Source organism: Megalopta genalis, chromosome 11 (assembly GCF_051020955.1).
Source record: "Megalopta genalis isolate 19385.01 chromosome 11, iyMegGena1_principal, whole genome shotgun sequence".
In the NCBI taxonomy this organism is placed as follows: Eukaryota; Metazoa; Arthropoda; class Insecta; order Hymenoptera; family Halictidae; genus Megalopta; species Megalopta genalis.
In genome coordinates this window covers 5,782,056-5,800,689 of record NC_135023.1, presented here as the reverse complement: position 1 = coordinate 5,800,689, position 18,634 = coordinate 5,782,056, and the positions used below count along the sequence as shown (strand labels likewise).

The following is an 18,634-nucleotide window of genomic DNA, read 5'->3' as shown; positions in this document are numbered from 1 at the left end:
GACTATAATCGGACAAATTTTAATGTAAAAAGAGTGCAACAATTGTAGCCTGCATCGAGATTTCAGGATATTAATTACTCCTATCAATAATGTCATCCTTTTAACTAGCTCGTCCATTAAACTGGCCATTTACCATGTGAGAAATTATAATATTCAATGTTCTTTTAGCTGTTTTAAAGTTTTATACACATTGCCTTGACTCTGTTGTACGTATTTTCTTATTTATAGGGTTGCCAGATAAATTGCGAAGGAAATTCGAACGAGCATTCACTTGCCAAGAAAAATTATGAATTTCCCTGGGCTGGGGGTCTTCGTACGGCCCTGGACATGCGCGTATAGCCAGGCGTGCATTGGCACTCCCGCTATCGATCAGTCGCGTGTTAGTCCACCGTGACATGGAGGATCTCCTGCTGCAGATCGTCAAGGAGTCCAGCAATGCGAAGCTACAGAATTTACGGAAATCGGCGCAGGAAGCGCATGGTGAGCCCATTAAATACCATAACTCAAAATCACCTTCGCTGTTTCCTGTGTCTATCAACAAACGCGGCATCGCGTCATTCTATTCGATCATCAAGATAACTACCCTCGATACAACATCCCCTCGCTGTTTCGCGATATATTCCATCGCCAAAACTAATCACCGTATCCTGCAGCAAATAATCCACGAAAGTGCTCTGTCTCATTAATTTTTGGTTTATTCTCCATTAAACTATTTCTCGAGAATTTGTTTTCTCGCAAAGGGTAATTTATTCCGTTTACCCCTTCCGAGGATTATTGCGCGGATTATTCTAAAGATTATTGCTACAGTTTATTTTGGCAATTGTTGGAGAAGATGATTTTTCCGTTGGTTGCTGCAGATTTCCTGGAGAAGCAGCAAGCGTTGCTGCGTGATCCACCCCACGAGCTGCGAGCAAAATGTCTACACACCTTTCAGCTAGCACTGGAAACCAAGAGGAGCAAATTCGTCGCGTTCGGTCTGTCGGGATTACATGTGCGTGGTTACACGTATCTAGCGCCTAGTTTTTTCCGCATAGTGGTTATACATTTTTACGATTCTCCCATACATAAGCCGACATCCGCTCGCGGGAAGGAACTTCGCGATAAACCGCGAGATATCGACGAACAGCTGTGTCGCCTGGAACGTTCCTCGACGCACTGTTCTTTCGATATTTCTTTCGAAAACAAAATAAATGTTCCACTTTCGACTCGACTTTTCAACGATCGTTGTTCCACGTTCGATTTTTAATTGATAAAATTTATAGAAAATTTCGTGGACTTCTCGAGTTTTCCAGGTTGATTTAAAGTCGTTATCGTTGCTTTTCAAAATGTAGAAAATGTTGAGAGACGACAGATTCCAGTCACCGTACGAGCCAGAGGACGATTCCTTATGGCTGCCCGCGCAAATGTTGCACGCGATGGGCTCTATTCTGTCACAGTCCGACGACACGCAGACGGATATGTTAAAAGTAAGTTGAATCGATCGGATTCTTCGAAGAAAAGGTATAGATTGCGGGATTTTCCTCAGGTGCTCCTGCAAGTTGCCTGTTCCTCGTATTGGACGATGAACGGCCGCTTGATCATCGCCATTCTCACTACCTGCTGCGAGGCTTTCGAAAATGGGAACCAAGCGGTCAGAACCGCTGCCCAAGCTGCCACCAGCCAGACACTGCGGTCCTTCTGTCTGTTCTTAGGTAATCAACACCAAAACTCATTATTCAAACCGTCGAACTACCCCTTTGCAACTGAACCGCGTTTGAAATTTGTTAAAAAATAAATCGGATCTCTGCTTTCGTTTTTTCTTAGAATTTCTTCGATAATAATAAATCCTCGAGTAAACTCTAATCTAACATAGAGCCCTTAGCCGACATGGAAAAATTATGGGGACGCTAGGACTTCGCGTTGTTTCAAAATCTGTAGAGTCTTTTCTTCCCACGATCCCAAATTCGTTTCCAACGCGCGAAAACGGTGTTCTAAATAGACAGCGCATGATAAACGATTCCTAGAGCAAACAGATCTCATGCAAACGCCTTGACAGAAGTTTGATCGATAAGTATGCCCGGATCGCGTGTCGGCGAAGCTCCGTCCGCGGATTCCGCGCGGCTATCGGTCTATTTCCCGCCGCGAAACTATTCGGATTCCGTCACGGTCGGTTAGCGTAATGACGAGCACGGTTCCCAACAGACGAGGAGTGCCAAGAAATGGACGAGAACGCGAAGAAGAACAAGAACCTCTGGGAGAGGGGGGTGTCCTGCTTCAACGAGGCCCTGCCGATCCTTCAGTACATCTGCAGCAAGCTGGACGAAGCTCAAAAGTAGGAGGATATCAATCTCCTCGAGTGACTGCATTTTCCAATCGCAGGAAATCTTGTTCCAGCAATGGCAGAAACGGCAACACCGTGGTCTTCCTTCTGGAGTGCCTGCACACCCTGATCTCGTCCTTGCCGCAGAAGATCCACACCAACGGTCATTTCACCACCTTCCTTTGGCAGAAGTTCTGTCCCGCGCTGATCGCTTTCCTCGGGACACCCAGGGTCGACAAAACGTTCACCTCCAGGGAGGGCAAGGAGAACGAAGTGGGCAGGGGCTCCGGGTACCTTGCTACTTCGCTGAGCTTCGATAGCCATCAGGCTAAGACCGTCTACAGGCACGTCGATTAATTTTATTAACGAATATCTGCCACTTCTGAAGAAAATCGCCGCGCTTTCAAGATTTTAACCCTTCACCGACGAGGATCTCTCAAAGAGTTAAGAATAGTTTACTTAGGGAACGAGACTACGCGTCAAAGACTTAAACAATGGCGAACGATGCATTCTGATCTTTGTTATGTAAATGATCGAATAATATTTTTCCAACTTCTCGAATGAGATCTCGATATGCCGGTATTTATCCTCAAAGGGTTAAAGAGTTCAGCTATCCTTGCTTCTTCAGAATCTCCAAAAGATCACTATCAAAACCGCATAATAAATAAATTGTTTTTCAGTATCGGGACAGAGCTGGTCCGATTGGTAGGCTGCGTAGGACCTTTGAGGCCAGTTCTAGAATCCGTGTTCCATCGAATGCTGCTCTATCCGCCCCCTCAGCAGCGTCTAGAGCCTCTGAAGGCGCTGAAGGAGCTTCTTCGCAGTCCCAGTCGAATGGTGGACTTCGCAGGGCCGTTGCTGGTGGAGGAGGACAGGTCGAGCCACATTCAGAGCGACATGGCGTTGATGAGACTGTAAGTTGCGTTCGGTTTCGTAAGAGGATTGCTATAATCCGTTGACTGGGACGCAGGGCAATGGACTCTATCGAGGAATCAACGACCGGCGGACTGAGTATCTTGCACGCCAGCGTTTCGTGCGTGGTAGCGATGCTCTCCGCTCTTCAGGAACTGTGCGAGGGCAAGGCCATCAATCACACCTACACCTGCGCGATCAATAGCTTGTACGAGGACCTGGAGTCCTGCGACTACAGAGGGCCGCTGACGTACCAGAGCATGGCGAGGTTGCCGAAAACATACAGGTGAACCCAAAATTAAGCGAACGACGCGAGAAGAATCCTTCAATATCCTAAATCCTATCCTAAATCGTAAAATTTGCTCGACTCGTTCGGTCAAATGATTTTTTAGCGGACTCGTGCGATATGAATTTTCAGAGAGCAATTGGAGCTGATGAAGAAAGGTATAGGCTCCGATTCCGACTCTTCGGGACACGGACCGTCGGAGGACGGTGATTCGACGGATACCGAAGGGCCTCAGAACGATTCTGACGAGGTGCAAGAAGAGAACAGCTTGGAGGACAATGACTACGCGATGGAGAACGAAAGGGAGAGGCTGAGATTGGAGAAGCTTCCGAAGTGCCTCCACGTTGGCAGACAGGTCGCCGACGAATGCAACGTCGACGTAGAGAGACACAATGCTAGGAAGTTCGTGAAGACGCTGAAAAGCGATCTGATCCCTATGGTGTTGAGCCTGAGGAGCAACATAGAGGTCGACGAAGCTTTGCAGAACTTTGCCTCGGAATATTGCCAAGGTACGAGCGATTTGTCAATGAAACATTGAATTTGTACAACGATCTTCTTCGATTTCAGGGGTGTTCACGGCTCAGCAGAAGATCCAGGAGCAGACCGAGATCAGCACCGACTCCTGCGCGTTGATCACGATCATGAATGCTGACGGGATCTACTTGGCTACTTATGCAGCCTTGCTGCTGAATTTGAAGCTGATCAGGATCAATTATTACCACGAAGAGAGTCGTCAGGTTCCGATCAGCGAGGTACGGTAGATAATTGGTAATTATTTTGGCGATATCTTCAGGGTTGGTACAAATATCGCGTCTCTTCAGGAACAATTCGTGGAAGAAGTGCACGGATCGGGTGTCCTCGTCTATTTGTCAGCGACTTGGCTGTCCGAACTGTATCAGCAGGTGTTGGCCTGTAATCTCCTCGAAAAGTGCGGCTACAATCCGCACTATACCGAGCACAGTGCTCTGATAAACGTTCTAACCGGTGAGTAGTCTGCGCGAACCTGTCGGAAGCTGTCAAAATTCAACGAAAACTAATTGTTTTATTTGTTCCAGACGTCGACGGCATTCCCGGCAGCCAAAGAGGCGGACAGCTCCTTTCGGACTACATAAGGCTGGAGAAAGCTCAGCTGTCTCGAAGCGAGCCAACACCGGAAGCCGAAGCCGGCGCTAAACTTTCCAGAAGAGTCCTAACTTGCTGCTGGGGAAGCATGATGACTGTTCTGACGACTGGCTTGAATCCTCCGAAGGAAGAGAACAATAAAGGAATACTGAACAGAGACGGCGGCAGGAGAGGCATCAGGGACACCGTCGTATTGTCCTTGGAAGGCCTCCATAAAGCTGCGATATTGAGCAATATTCTTGGTTAGCGAAGCTTCCTAACGCATCGATCATCTTTCAGGATACTCGAACATTAATATCTTAGCAATAATTCGTTCTGTTGACGCTCAGGTCTGCAGAATCGTTGCGGCTCGATTTTCGCTTTACTGGCGAAAGCAGCCTGCACGGAACAATCGATATCGAGGATCACGCGAACGAAGGATGTTCTCAGGCTGAAATTGCAGAACAGGGCGACTAATATTCACACGTCGCACGCGTTGAGCATGGACGTTCTCCTGGGCAAAGGTCTGGAGCTGGGGAGCCATGGCAGCGACTGTTGGCCGCACGTTTTCACGTGAGCATCGTCGATTGTTCGCCAATGAACGATACTTTCGAAAACGAACGTTGTCTAACGAGCGATCCTTTCGTTTCTAAAGCTGCTGCTTGTACGTGAGTAAACTGGAGCACGATTTCTTCGGGAGAAACCAGAATCCTTCGCTGCCGAAGACTCAGCAGAAGAAGGAGAAGAAGGACGCTCCGAATGGGGACTCCAAGGGGAATCAGGACAGGTTGAGGCTGAACTTCAACATAGCCGACGAGGAGGAGACCTGGTAATCGCCTTCGAGTTTTTTACTTTGGCTTCAACGAAAATTCTCAGGCGATTAACGACATTTTTTCGTTGCAGCGTCGACGTCTACAGCTTCTTGTCCAGCCCCTACACGCAGAATCCCAGCTCCGACACGATCCCAGAAATTATCCAAGAGTCCACCGCGGACAGTCAGTTCAACGGCATCCTCCCAGCCGATTACGCGGCTAAGATCATCTGCGTCCTGTCGCAACAGGTCGACAGGCTCTTCGAGAACGCTGCTTTGAAGCTGAACCTGAGAGCGCTGTGCCTATTCTTGACCGCGCTTTGCAAGGCCAGCAAGGCTCAATTGTTTAAGACGCCGGACGGGTTCAAGGATAACAAACGATTCTGGTGGCGCAGAACCAAGCCCAGAGAGAACGAAATGAACGTGTTGCTCTTGGCAAGGCTGGGGGAGGTGATGCTGAAATGCGTGAAGAGTGGAAGGCCTTTGATTCACATAATGAGGGTAGGCGTACATCTTAAACTCGATCTAAGAATCGTTCTTCCTGGTACTTCTGGTTCTACATTCATTTCTGCCGGACGATCGTTAGGTCTGGAGCATCCTGGGACCTCACTTCATGGAGGCAGCCTGCCACAAGGATCGTAGCATCTCCAAGAAGGCGGTGCAGTGCATCCACGACTCCATGGCTGCCTTGTTGAACGAGCAAGTCGAGTTGCCGCACTTCCACTTCAACGAAGCGCTCTTCAAGCCGTTCGAGAACCTCTTGTGCCTAGAACTCTGCGACAGCGACGTGCAAGATCAAGTAGGTGGCATTGTAACATACAGGGTGTCCCAAAAACGTCTCGCGATCCGAAAGTGGCGGGTTCCTCGGGCCATCCGAAGCAACTTTTTCCTTTACAAAAATTTTCTCCGAGGCACCGTTAACGAGCTATTAACGAAAAACAGCGACCAATGAGAGGCGACCGAGCCAATGGGCGGAACTGGACTTCGTGCGCTGGTTGGCTGGGCCGCCTCGCGTCAGTCGTACTCGATTCTTATTGGTCGCTGTTTTTCGTTAATAACTCGTTAACGGTGCCTCGGAGAAAATGTTTGTAAAGGAAAAAGTTGCTTCGAATGATCCGAGAAACCCGCCATTTCCGGATTGCGAGACATTTTTGGGACATCCTGTATATCGGAGCGAGTCGAGGCCTCTACGGAGGATACCTCCTCCCTTCCGAGAAGAAAAACTCTGAAGAATGCAACCCTTTCAGATCGTGAGCTGCATCTGCGAGTTCGTCGAGACCAACCGTACCGAGATCCGGTCAGGCTGGCGGCCTCTGTTCGGCGCGCTGCGCGTAGCATCGGTCGGCAATTCAGATTCCGTGGAGTCCGCGCCGCTCCTCGAGGTGTTCAGAGTCTTCCTATCCACGGACAACACCCTCGTGTTCGCGAACGCCGCGCTAGATTGCATTCTCTGTCTGTTGCGGCACGTGAGAGGCATCGGCGACGCGGAGGGTCAACAGGACGAACAGGAGCAGGTCGACGTCGCCGAGACCAAGCGAATGAGACTCTGCGTGGAGAGCCTCAAGTACCTGTTGAGCTGCAGCGATATTTTGGCCTCGATGTACGGCATGCCAGCCTGCCCGATCTTCCATTCCGCGCAGAGGATCCAGTTCGCGACCATTCCCCAGTACGTCGATCCCTTGATCCCGAACTCCGAGGTGATCCGATTCGACAAGCACGCCGAATCCATACAAGAGACCATTCCCGAAAGGCCTCACGACGTCCTCATGGAGAACGTTCACACGATCACCACCCTGCAGAGCATGGACAAGCCCAGCGGTATCCTCAGGGTCTGGTGCATCCTCATCGAGGGCCTGTCCAGCGCCACCATGATCTGTCCCAAACGCTACCAGCCTCACACCATGGAGACGCTCTTCCATTTGCTGCGGGACACCTTGAACGTCCCCGGACCAGCGTTCGGTCTCTATTGCGTGAATCATCTGCTTCTTCCCATGGTCCAGAACTGGCTCAGAAAGACCTCCAAGATCTTCCGGGGCTGGGACAACTTCGCCCCGAATTTCAAGCAGTGCTGCGGCCTCATCACCGACCTGGTCGTCGATTACTTGACGCATCTTCAAGGTGATTAACAGATAATTCCGATCGACCGGTTCGGCTCGGGGGCCCGCCTCGTAGAGATTCGATAATTCGTTGGGGACGAATCGGATGGGTTCCAGGTCCCGAGGTGGTGAGGAACGAGGCTTATCTACCGGCGACGACGCTCATGTTGAAACAGCTACTACTGGTGATGGCGGAATGCGTCGTGCAGCCGACCGAGAGCATAGCTCGATTAGGCTGCGCCTGCATTAGGTAAGCACCCTTTCGATTAGACAGCCGAGCGCCTTGGTCCTTCGGAAACGAGGATCAATCGTCGATCCTCTTCCGAGCTATCGAGAGCCACTGACTCGGTAGCGAATTAAGATCACCGAGTCGCGAGGAAGGCGTTCGACGATCCATAGTTCCGTCGCGCACAGGCTAGTTCGACCAAACTCCGATCGATCCGACGCGCGACGATGCATCTGGTAGATTCTGACAAAGCCGAAGTTGCTCGAAAAATCGTAAAAATTCGCGGTGACTCGGGAGGAACTCTTCGGCTAGTCATAGCCGGACAGAGACGGTGCCCGGAGCCAGAGGAGAGCAGACCGATCCGAAGAGAGAAAGGGTGAATCATAACGCGGAGGTTCGATGGAATGTCCATCGGCGGAGGTTAGATATATCGTCGTTACGGGCGTAGCGTGCGTGTAAGATGATAACGAAGTTTGACAGGCTGTCCGGTGGGATAAGGTAGCCACCGACACTCGACACCCCCGGAGCGTCGTGCCGGCAACACACGAGCAAGGAGAAACGTGTGCGCCTTCTATACACGCGACAAGCCTCCTCTCTCTCTCTCTTTCTCCCTCTCGCGTTCTCTCTTCGTCTCTCTCGTTCGTTCTTGCTCCCTCTGTCGCTCGGCTCCGACGTGTATCCATTCGCGCGTTTTCTCCGTATTAATGCACGCCGTACATCGAGCTGTGTAATTCAATCCTTGCCGGGGTCGATCGCGAGGTATCGATGTACAGGCGTGCGCCGAGTTTAAAAACGGGACAGGTTCGCGGGCAGATTGCTAGCTAGCCCACCAGTGAATGACGAACGGGATCCTGCGCTGAAATCCTAGAGTCACCCACTCCCGTCAACCCACTTACATTTGCGACCCGGACCTCCATTTCGTTGCCCCAAGTCCCGTCTACTTCACCGTCCGTCAGCTGGCGGGATTCGATAGGCGCTGATTAGATGCTGCCAGAGTTTCTTAGACGATGCTCGATGAGAAGATCCGCGGGCTCCAGACGTTCCAGGATGATCTCGCGTGCCTCTCGAAACTGCAAGCGACGCAAATGCAACGACCACGATTCCTCCGCGACATGCTCCTAGCCAGAAACTTCAGCCAATTTGTAACATGGACAGAGACCGTCTAGTTCGTTTAGATCGCGATTGGACTGCGGATTTTGTGCATTTATCACCGAAGCGACAGTCGTTTCAAACCGTAGAATGACCGAAAGCATTCTCGCTATTTTTTTCTTGTAATGTAAACTCGAAGAAAGGAGATATTCGGTCGTAAAAAAGGACCATGTCACTCGCGTGACATCCACGATTTAATCGTTATCTGTCAAGGCATCGAGAAAGTATCCTAATAATGTACACGCGCTAGGAGAAGATACTGATACGCAGATACTAATAGATCCTAACAGATCCTAATAGATCCCAGTAGATCCGCCCCAAGTGTCCGTCGAGCATCCATCTCGAACCAAGTCGGTCGTTCGATGGCTTCGGGGACCAGTCCGATGTTTGACTCGACGAAATCTGGTTTGTACAGGCACGTCCTGGTGAACAGCGGTCCGCTTCTCACCCCAGAACAATGGGAGGTCTGCGGCGTCGCCTGTTACCGCGCCTGTTCGAATTCCCTGCAAGAGTTGCACCAGCTGACCATGGCTTTCTCGCCGAGATCGGAATCCTTTTACGGCGACGTAGCTCAGGTGAAGGTTGCCGCGCGACGGGACGCGACCATCGAGGAGTCGGAACGTCTGCGACAGCTCGCCGCCCAGGTAGGTTGCCACATTGTTGCTTCTATGTCTCGATCCTCTCTATCTGGAAGGAGAGTTAATTCACTTCTGGCTGTTTGACGTTCGTTGTGCTTCTTTGTGCCCTCTCACATCCGCCATGAGTTTTCTCCGCCGAGCGTCTTTTTCTTTTTTTCTCTGTGTCGGTGACCACGGTACGATCTTAGAGTTCCGGAGCGTCGCGGGTTTCCAAATTTTCTTGATCGACCAATGCCACCGGCCCGTTGGTCGCCGGTTTCTTTATCGAGATCTCACACGTATTAGCGCGGAACTCCCAAGGGTTGGCCATGGGCCGGTTGGTTACGTTCGAGCCGCTGCTTCTCTTGCTATGGGAGGGGCTGTAGAAGCATCGTTTGTTGTATCCGTAGATTCGTTTTTGTTTGCGTGCTATGGTGGTGCGAAGTCGTTGGAACGATTTTCGTTGATTCTCGCGTGCGATGGTTATTTCTTTTTCGTTCCAAATGGAAGCCGACGTTGTCGAGTACGGCCGATCGAAGTCTTAGCGTTCAACTGCGACTTAGATCGATTCGATTATCCGTTGCGATCCGCGTGTTTCGATCGTGGACAGTTTAGAGCCGCCGGACGATATCTTTGAGATAGAGGAGTTCGAGAAAGACCGAGCTACGAGGATTTCCGGCGTAAGAGAAGCAGCCGAGTAGCGTCTCGGATCGGCGAATCGGACGAACGATTTTCCTTGGGAGTTGGCCGAATCAGGGTAGATTTCGCGGCGTGAGTATCGAGACGGTAGCTTCCGCGAATCGGTCCGCGAGTGAGTGGGAGAGAGTGTTGTGTACATAGAAGTATCTGTATTATGTAAAATCGGCAAAAAATTGCCAGCGAGTGAGAGACACGTGGTGCCCTCCTGACCTGACTTGCTCCCAGGTGAGCCAGCTGCGCGAGGTATTGTCTGCCATCAAGAGACAGAATGCGGCGTCACTGCCGACGACACCTTTCCAGGATTCGATGACCATTGAGACGACACTGATCGACCAGCACACTACCTCCTACTCCGTCGGTTGTAGGCAGCACACGACACCCCTCGATTACACTAACACTACGTCGAACACGGGCCCCCATTGGCTCTAGCCGCCCACGGTAACTCACGTCATGGATTTTAAACAGCAAACAACGGAAAAAGAAATGAAACCGTGAAACTATTTTACCAAAAGATAATAATAAATACGAGTAATAATAAAACGAAACGAGACGAATCGATAGGGAAAAAAAAAGCAAACAGACGAACGATTCCGGGAGCAATCGGTGTGATCCACCGGGGGGGATCCACCGGGGATCCATCGATGGGATTTAGAGATTCGCGAGACCGCGGTCGTCGTCGACAGGCCTGCTATCGATCCATACGTACAACCGCGACTTCGGTCCACCGCAATTACCGCTTTCTGCCTTTGGAGATCGTTTCCCTCGCAAATTGTGATCGTAGACGAAAACATATTCGGATATACTCTCTCTCTAATATATATATATACATATACGATATATATTTTTCTTTCGCTAAACGTGCCTCGTGGATCGTGCGCTTCTTCGTGTGTTCGAGCTTGCATCTGTATGGCTGATTGCACACCGTGGCGTAGAATCGCGAGAAACCATTGCAAAACGATTATCCGCGAGAACTACGCGAATTATCTGTCGTCGAACTGCGGATCTTTCGGCAGAGAGAACGATTCTCTCGGCGGGTTCCGATTTCCGAACCGATCCACGCGCACGAAATCCGCGGTACAAACCAGATTCTAAACGTTCTCGATTGCTCAAAACGGACAGATGATTCGCGGCGTTGTTCGAAGAGAAATCAAAAAATTAAACGGCCTGGAATCGGGCTTCGGGAGTTCTACGCCGCACTCGCAGCGTATAAATCGCAACAAAAGAAAAGAAAAAGAAAAAAAATAAAAGACTGTCCGAGTGTTCGCTGAAGAAAGAGACTAAAAGAACATGCCACATGCGTACGTGTGCGTGTGTGCGTGTGTGTATTGCATCGATATTGTGAAACACACTCGTGTCTTTTAATCTGTATTTTTGTACCACTCGATGTGTCCGACGCACACTGTTGAAACAAATACAGATGCTTTTATTATCTGCTGGTTCGTTGTTGTATTGCACACCCCCTTGATTTCCCTCAGTCGGCGACCGCGGCCGCGGCCGGGATCGTGTCCGTTGGAAAATGGCGGCCGGGAACAGAGAGGAGTCGAAGTAAGCCTGTCGACGCGGAGAGAGAGAGAGACGAATACACGATGTTTTTGGTAACCGATCACCTCGTTTAGATGTTTGCACTCGCTGGTAGAAGGCACAGGTCAGGCTGCAGTACCTCCTCGGCGAGGTCCTTCGTCCTGCCCCCCTCGAGAAATCTAGCAACTTTCCTCCTACGATCATCTTTGCACCATTTCTACAAGACTTCCGGATGCGTCCAACGACTCATAGATTTTCAAAGCGACGACTGATTTGGAAAATCGTACGGTGGCTCCCGAGTTGCACGATTTTGCAGCTCGAACTCGCTGTAACAATTTTCTTTCTAATCGATATTCCCGTAGCGAAGTTTGCCAAGCAACATTTTCTTTCGTTCTTAACGTTTGCATTTTGTGGGCTTGAAGCGCGTAGATCGAAGCATTTCAGGGAATTCTTGTAGAATCTTTTGCATAGTCTAATAACGTGTAAATAATTCGGTTCGATTCTAACGTCGTCGGAACAAGATTCGAGGGCTCCAAAAGATGGCACGTCGTTGCCGGATGAATTTTCGAAGAAAAGTGTTACCGCGAGAAAATCTGTGAGTCATCGTAGATTACAAGAGCAATCGTTACTCGCGCTTCTTTCTGGTAGATCCACACCGCGATCGATTCGAATCGATCGAGCAGAGAAGGACCCCGTCGTTTGCCGAGACATCATTCAGAGTTAACTTGGCACGGTCTTGCGTATCACCATTAAAATCCATGGCTTGAGTCCATGGCTAGAATTTCACTGTCACATAATATGTACGTGATGAGATATACGACACCAATCCTAGAAGCTGCAGCTTTCGTAGAATGCACACGTATTTTCAATGACCGAGCGTGTTAACGGGATCACTGTTAGGTCGAGAGATAGAAAACGTCGGCCGCGACGATCGATCTCATTCACCGACGGACTGCCGTCGTACTCATTTAGACATCACCATTATACTTAACATACCATTAACAGCAACATCGAAACACCACGCACGATCGCTTCTGCAACTTCTCGAGCTGGAAGTCGATCGAAACACGTCGCCGAATAAGTTCGTTGATTCGACCGCGAACACCGGTCGCGGAGGCTAGAGGACGATCGCGAAAGAGGTTCGAGGATTCAGGAAGGATCGTGCGTCGAAGGATCGACCTCGATCACCGGCGAATACAGGTTCTTGTGCTCTTCAGGTGTTCCTCCTGGAGGAACAACACCCTGAAGACTCCTCGAGCATGTCGGACGACAGGTCGTACGTATTTCTGCTCTATCCACCTTCCGTGGGGTCTACGCTCAATCCTGATCTCTATATCGTGAGAGTGCAACTGAGGGCGCTGGTGGTAGGCCTCTTGGTGCACCAGATGCTGCTGCACTGCATCGCCAGTGTGCTTTTGCAGAACAACGATTCCTCGTTTCCCAGGTAGGTAACGACTTCGATTTCAAATTATATTCTAAAAACGCGCGGGAGATCGTCGATGCATCTTTAAATCGATTAAACTTTGCAAAATCTCCTAATCGCTGACACCAAGTCGAAATTCTAGCCTAACCCACGTGATCCCTCGCTCGATGGGCTCGGCGTCGCCGAAAGACTCGACTTCCGGTTGCCTGTCGTACTTGTCCAGCCAGCACGTCGACATCTTCCTCTCGGCCCTGGACCTGTCCTACGCGGCAGCCCTGAAATTCGATTGCCGACCGGGCCTGAAGTTCCTGGTGCAAAAGATAGCAAACCTCCAACAACCGGCGAACCTCTATCGCCAAGCTGGCGCAGCGTGGATCATCAAGATCGTTACCCTCTTCGAGCTCTGTCTTCGGGAGATAGAAACCACCGGGGCCGACCTCGAAACGGTTAAATCCCTGCTGACCTACAGCTCGGACGACAAGCCCCAGAATCTTAGGAAGCTGTCCAAGTATTTGAGACAGGCTCAGACCACGTTCGAGGAACTTTGCGAGAGCTACGTGGACGTGGTCCTGGACAAGGATGGCAAACACACCAGAATCGACAGCTTCTCCGAACGGGAGATCTTCCTGCTGGTGGCGCAGCCCGACGACTATCCGGAGATCACCAGAAAGGAGCCGATCGTCGACAGGGCCGTAAACACGCCGGCACCCCCGGAATTCTATCAGGATTATCGTCGGGACTTCCATCAGGCGTATCGTCAAGACTACCGTCAACACTATCGCCAGGATTTCCGTCAGGAATTGGAGGATCTCGAGGACCAGACGGACGACCAGGACGACATCGAGGCCTACAACCCTAACCTCGACGACGAGAGCGGTCTGGAAGAGCTTGGACCGGAGCCGGAAGAAGAAATCAGACGCTTCAGACTGTCCGACCTAGCGGTGGAGTATTCCACTGACTCTGGCCCACCCAGCGAGCCGGAAACCGACAATTCCAGGCCGGTGTCTCGCCTAGGCTCCGTCACCGAGAAGATAGTCTACCTCGACAGATCGGGAGGCACTTCGAGCGAGGGCTACATCGACGGAAGGTACTGTTCGATTACCCCGGCTCCTGGTCGCTTGATAAATCGCTCCGACGATCTCTACTACAAGATGAGTCCTCTCAGGAGAGCCGAGTCCGCGGGATCCTTCGGGACCTCGGTCTCCGAAGTGCTAGCAACCAGCACCAGCCTAACCGTCGAAGAGATGTCCAGCTACAGGCGATCCAGGATGCAGAAGAGGAGAAGCGACGCCTGTCTCCTGTCCAGACGGAGTTCCCTCAAGTTCATCGTTCCCAGCGAGATCGAGGACTACCAGAAGTTCGAGTCGTCCAACGCTGCGGCCTCGAGGTGCAGATCGGTCATGGAACTGAGGAAGAGATCCGTGTCCGTGTCGTCGAACGATCTCGAGATGTCGCCGAGGGCGTCTTCGAAGATCGAAGAGAAGAATATTTCTCCGGCCTGCTTGGACGACGTCGACGAACTGTTGAAGGATTACAGACGCAGCAAGAGGGGCTTCAGGATGAATCCTTTCTTGAAGGACGACGGGGAGGATGCACCGGACGGTGTCTCGATCAGGGACAGCTCGTTCCAGAGGAAGACCAACGTGCACAAAGACAGCGAGGCGCACAGGAGGGCCTGGGCCGAGACTCTGTGCACCGTTTTGGACTGGACTCTGGCTCTATCGGTGAGTATTCGACGAAGTGGACGAGGATCTAGCGTTTTATAGCCTTTTGTAGATCGATAGCATAGATGCTCAGAGAGTAATAAACGTTGTTTCAGACTGACAAACTGACACCCCTGCTTCCGGTGTTCGTGAACGGCGTGCAGATCCTCACGAGCACCCCGTGGGCCAGGACCTCCAGGAACGGCTGTCCACTGTTTCCCACAGAATACCAACTGGAAACGTGAAGACGATTCTTCGATTTCAGAAGAGTGATTCGTTCTTATTGTTAATTTCATCGTTCCAGCGTTCATCGGCGAAGAAAAGCGAAAGGTCGCCGGAGCTGGGACCGTCTCGTCGCGACTGTTCAAACTTCGAAACCTTCGTCCAAATTATCTTCGGAATCGGTCGAAATAACTTCGACGTCCAGCTTCCATTATCTCGAGAATCAAAAGAGTGGGCTAGAGGATCGCGGACTATTTCTCGCGAATTGTCGCGTTGCTTGCGAACGAATGCAACGACGCCGAAAACGACGACCGGAAGTGGCACGCGAACACGACAGACAATAGCCAATCCCCGATTCTCCGCGGATGAGAGAAACGGTGTCCCGTTTTCTCCGCGATCTCTGGCTTGTCTCGACGCGACAGGACGCGTCGACACGGAGGGACAAGGATTTTATTTACGATCCACTCTCTGCACGCACATCTCCCGATTCTCATTTTATGCTCTTTGCGCTTAACTGTAGTTTGCGGTCCAGTCGCAGCGGAGACTCGCTGCCGGCCTCGGCCCCGCGACCAGCGCGATGGATTCCGCGAGATGCTCGACTTACCATTCCCATTCCGAGCTCCCGAAAATCCTACCAGAATCTGTTGTTCTTTCCCCGGAGCCCCTGCACTTTCGTTTCCGTTTCGCTGCAACGTGGCGCTCGATCGCAGAGTCGAAGAGAAAATCGAATCCGCCGGCGTTCGTGCTTTATGCTTCTACAGCGAGATATTTCGTTGGAGTTTATTGGGAAATGAAATATTATTATTTTGCGAGATCTTCGAATGCGATAAATATTGATAGATAACGCGGGGATAGTATGCAATACTTATATTTGAGCCTGGATCGAGAATCGGTTAAAAATTAGGGCACGAGTTTTACTTGGAAGTTTTGCCTAACGACGGAGCACCATCTCATAATGTTTCCAGTCGGAGCTGCATTTCCACCCCCCTCCCCCAACCATATGCAATCTATCAAGCATTATTTGTACGACTAATAAGAAACGAGAATCTAAATGTAATTAGTGGGCTAGAAAAGTTAAGAGTTAACGTTGAATCCGAAAGTTAGACACGTTTAGAAATGTTACAAGAAAGAATTTCGAGAAGGATGCATATACACAGATCCTTCGGTGTTTTGCCAAAGAATTAAAGAAGAAGAAGAAGAAGAAGAAGAAGAACGAAGAAGCTGTAGCAGACGAAGAAGAAGAGTATTGTTAGATTTTATTGTAAATAGTACTCTCGATCGATCTCGGTGATCCTCGGGAGCAGCTAGGTATTTTTCGCGTTAATTTTCCGTGTTGTTTAGCGGACGGCTAGTCGATCTTTGTTTCCTTTGTCGCTTCGATATTAATATATTATACAATATATTTTGTATGCCGTTTGTAAATTAGAGAAAGATACCAAAACAAAAAAAAGGAAAAGAAAAAACAAACAGAAGAAGACGGAAGTTTGTCCGGCCGTTGCGTTGTACCAAAAATAATTGATCACCGTTTCACGTCGGTGTTTCTCTCCGCGATTCTGTCCCGGACTCTCGGCCGTTCGGTGTTAAAATACATAATAATATTGTTGAACGAGGTCGAGACGTTTCGTTTGTCTGGACAAAAAATACCGGAGCAGAGAAATGAACAAAATTTCGGACAAATTAATAAATCGATAATAAAACGTGCCTATGTACAACCCTGTTTCCTTTCCGTGTAACCAAGTACGAACTGGGACTCTAAAAGGCTGATCAGTTTGCCTATGTGTACGAGAAACAGTATGAACGAATAAAAGGTGCATTTATTATGAATCGTTCCCCATAATTTCCATGGAGTATCGATAAATCCCCCTCGACACCTTTCGTTGAACAATTTCTTTCAGCCGAACAATTTTATACCTCGTTCGAGATTAAGATTGAAATATTTCAGCGCTGCTACGTTGCCGAAAAGATAATTCGGTTCGAGCTCGATGGGCTTCGGATAAGAGTCTCGGCGAAAAGGGGTGAGCATTCTTCGGTTGGAAGGGTGCAAAAGAGTTTCGTGTCGGGTGAACGACGGATTTTGAGATGTATCGAAGGTGTCGACTATTTCCTGCGAGGCGGACAGCGTTTTACTTCATTTTAACGGGCACAGGAAAGGGCGGGAGACTCTTGTCTGCGGTCGAGTCGTCCTCGTAAAGAGGAAAGCTTACGAGCGACGGCCGCCTCTCCGCTTATTCCACGCTTTTATTCCTGTCCTGGCGTCCCATTCGCTGGGGCAGTAAACATGACCGAGGAGGAAGGGAAAGAAGTCACCGGGAAACGTTTCATCTTCGATGAAACATGCGAGGAATCGAGTTCTTCGTAGAGAACTCACGTACTACGAATCGTTCCCCTACTTCGATTCTGTACGCGGTTCCTCATTTTCAGAAATTACTTTACAAATCATTCGTTCATGTTTGAAACAGATTTTTAAAAAAAATACAAACAAATTTGACGATGCACAAGTTATTTTTACAGAAGATGATAAAAACGGCTGTCTAAAAAATGTACGAAAGTGCAAACGCAGCGGAGACGCTGCCGATGGCTGGTTGAAATATTTCCTCGTAATTTCCTACTTTTCGTACACTTCTCCGCCAAGTCGTTCCTCGATTTTTCTGCTTGATATCTGTTCCAGGAAGCATTGGGAAATAATCGACAGAGAGTCGAGATTTTAACATTTAACATCGCGATTGTTATCTCTCTGTATTAGTTATGATTACGAGTAATTCACCGTGTTGCGAAGGAGGAAAGTGCATTTAACCGAAAAGACAAATTGCCGGCAAGGAATCCCGGCGATCACCTCGCAGAACGGTCTACCCTTTTCGTTGCGATTATAGTCGAAAACGGGAAATATGGACGTGCAGTAGCTGCAACCTCCTAATCACGATGATTGCTTCTTCGTCCTATGCATCGGCTTATCTATTAATTCCTCTTTCGGCGAGCAATTTAGCTGACTTTCTACAGCGATTGCGCAACGCAATCTTCCGGGAGCTCTTCAAAATTCATTGAAACACGCACACCGTCGAGAAACCTTCGAATCGTCTTTTAACTTGAAATTCATCGTTAACCAGCGATAGAATCTTCTCCGATCGAAGACAAGACACGCGACTAAATACGTTCAAGCTTCTCTACGAAATCTAAATTAATCGGTTTCCAGCGCTTGGCAACTTTATCTCCGGTTAAATACATAATTATTTCTGTGCGATCGACGCGCCAACGAAACGAATAAAAATTCTCGTCGGAGTTTCACGGATTTGCGCGTTAATTCTCTGGAAGTTTAATGCACCGAGGCAGCGTACGGCAACAAAAATGGGGTCCCGGGCCATCCAGAGATCCCGGTGGAGGAACGAGGACACCAGAGCCAGGCCGGATTGCTAATAAAGGGACGTAGGACACTGCGAGGCTGGCCGGTGTAGACCGCAACTATCCATCCGTTCGTCATTTCCAGCGTGCTTTAAATATTAAATAGAGCTCGCTGCGCTCGTGAAAAGGATTATCCGTGGCCTCCGCGCGCCCCGAAGGGGGGAGGCCAGCCG

The 18,634-nt window shown here is 49.8% G+C and overlaps 1 protein-coding gene across 1 annotated transcript; it reads left to right on the top strand.

Annotated features, from left to right (window-relative positions):
* Positions 1 to 284: 284 nt before the first annotated feature.
* Positions 285 to 16,889, top strand: LOC117226000 (brefeldin A-inhibited guanine nucleotide-exchange protein 3). The gene is given in 23 exon segments (XM_076525393.1): positions 285 to 480; positions 858 to 991; positions 1,332 to 1,466; positions 1,526 to 1,691; positions 2,182 to 2,311; positions 2,359 to 2,643; positions 2,980 to 3,213; positions 3,270 to 3,497; positions 3,630 to 4,006; positions 4,065 to 4,249; positions 4,319 to 4,481; positions 4,553 to 4,861; positions 4,949 to 5,171; positions 5,254 to 5,427; positions 5,502 to 5,910; positions 5,996 to 6,208; positions 6,657 to 7,527; positions 7,623 to 7,755; positions 9,296 to 9,524; positions 12,935 to 13,161; positions 13,283 to 14,864; positions 14,960 to 15,014; positions 15,017 to 16,889. Coding segments are annotated over 23 exon segments (7,110 nt in total). The 5' UTR covers positions 285 to 395; the 3' UTR covers positions 15,580 to 16,889.
* The last annotated feature ends 1,745 nt before the right edge of the window (positions 16,890 to 18,634 follow it).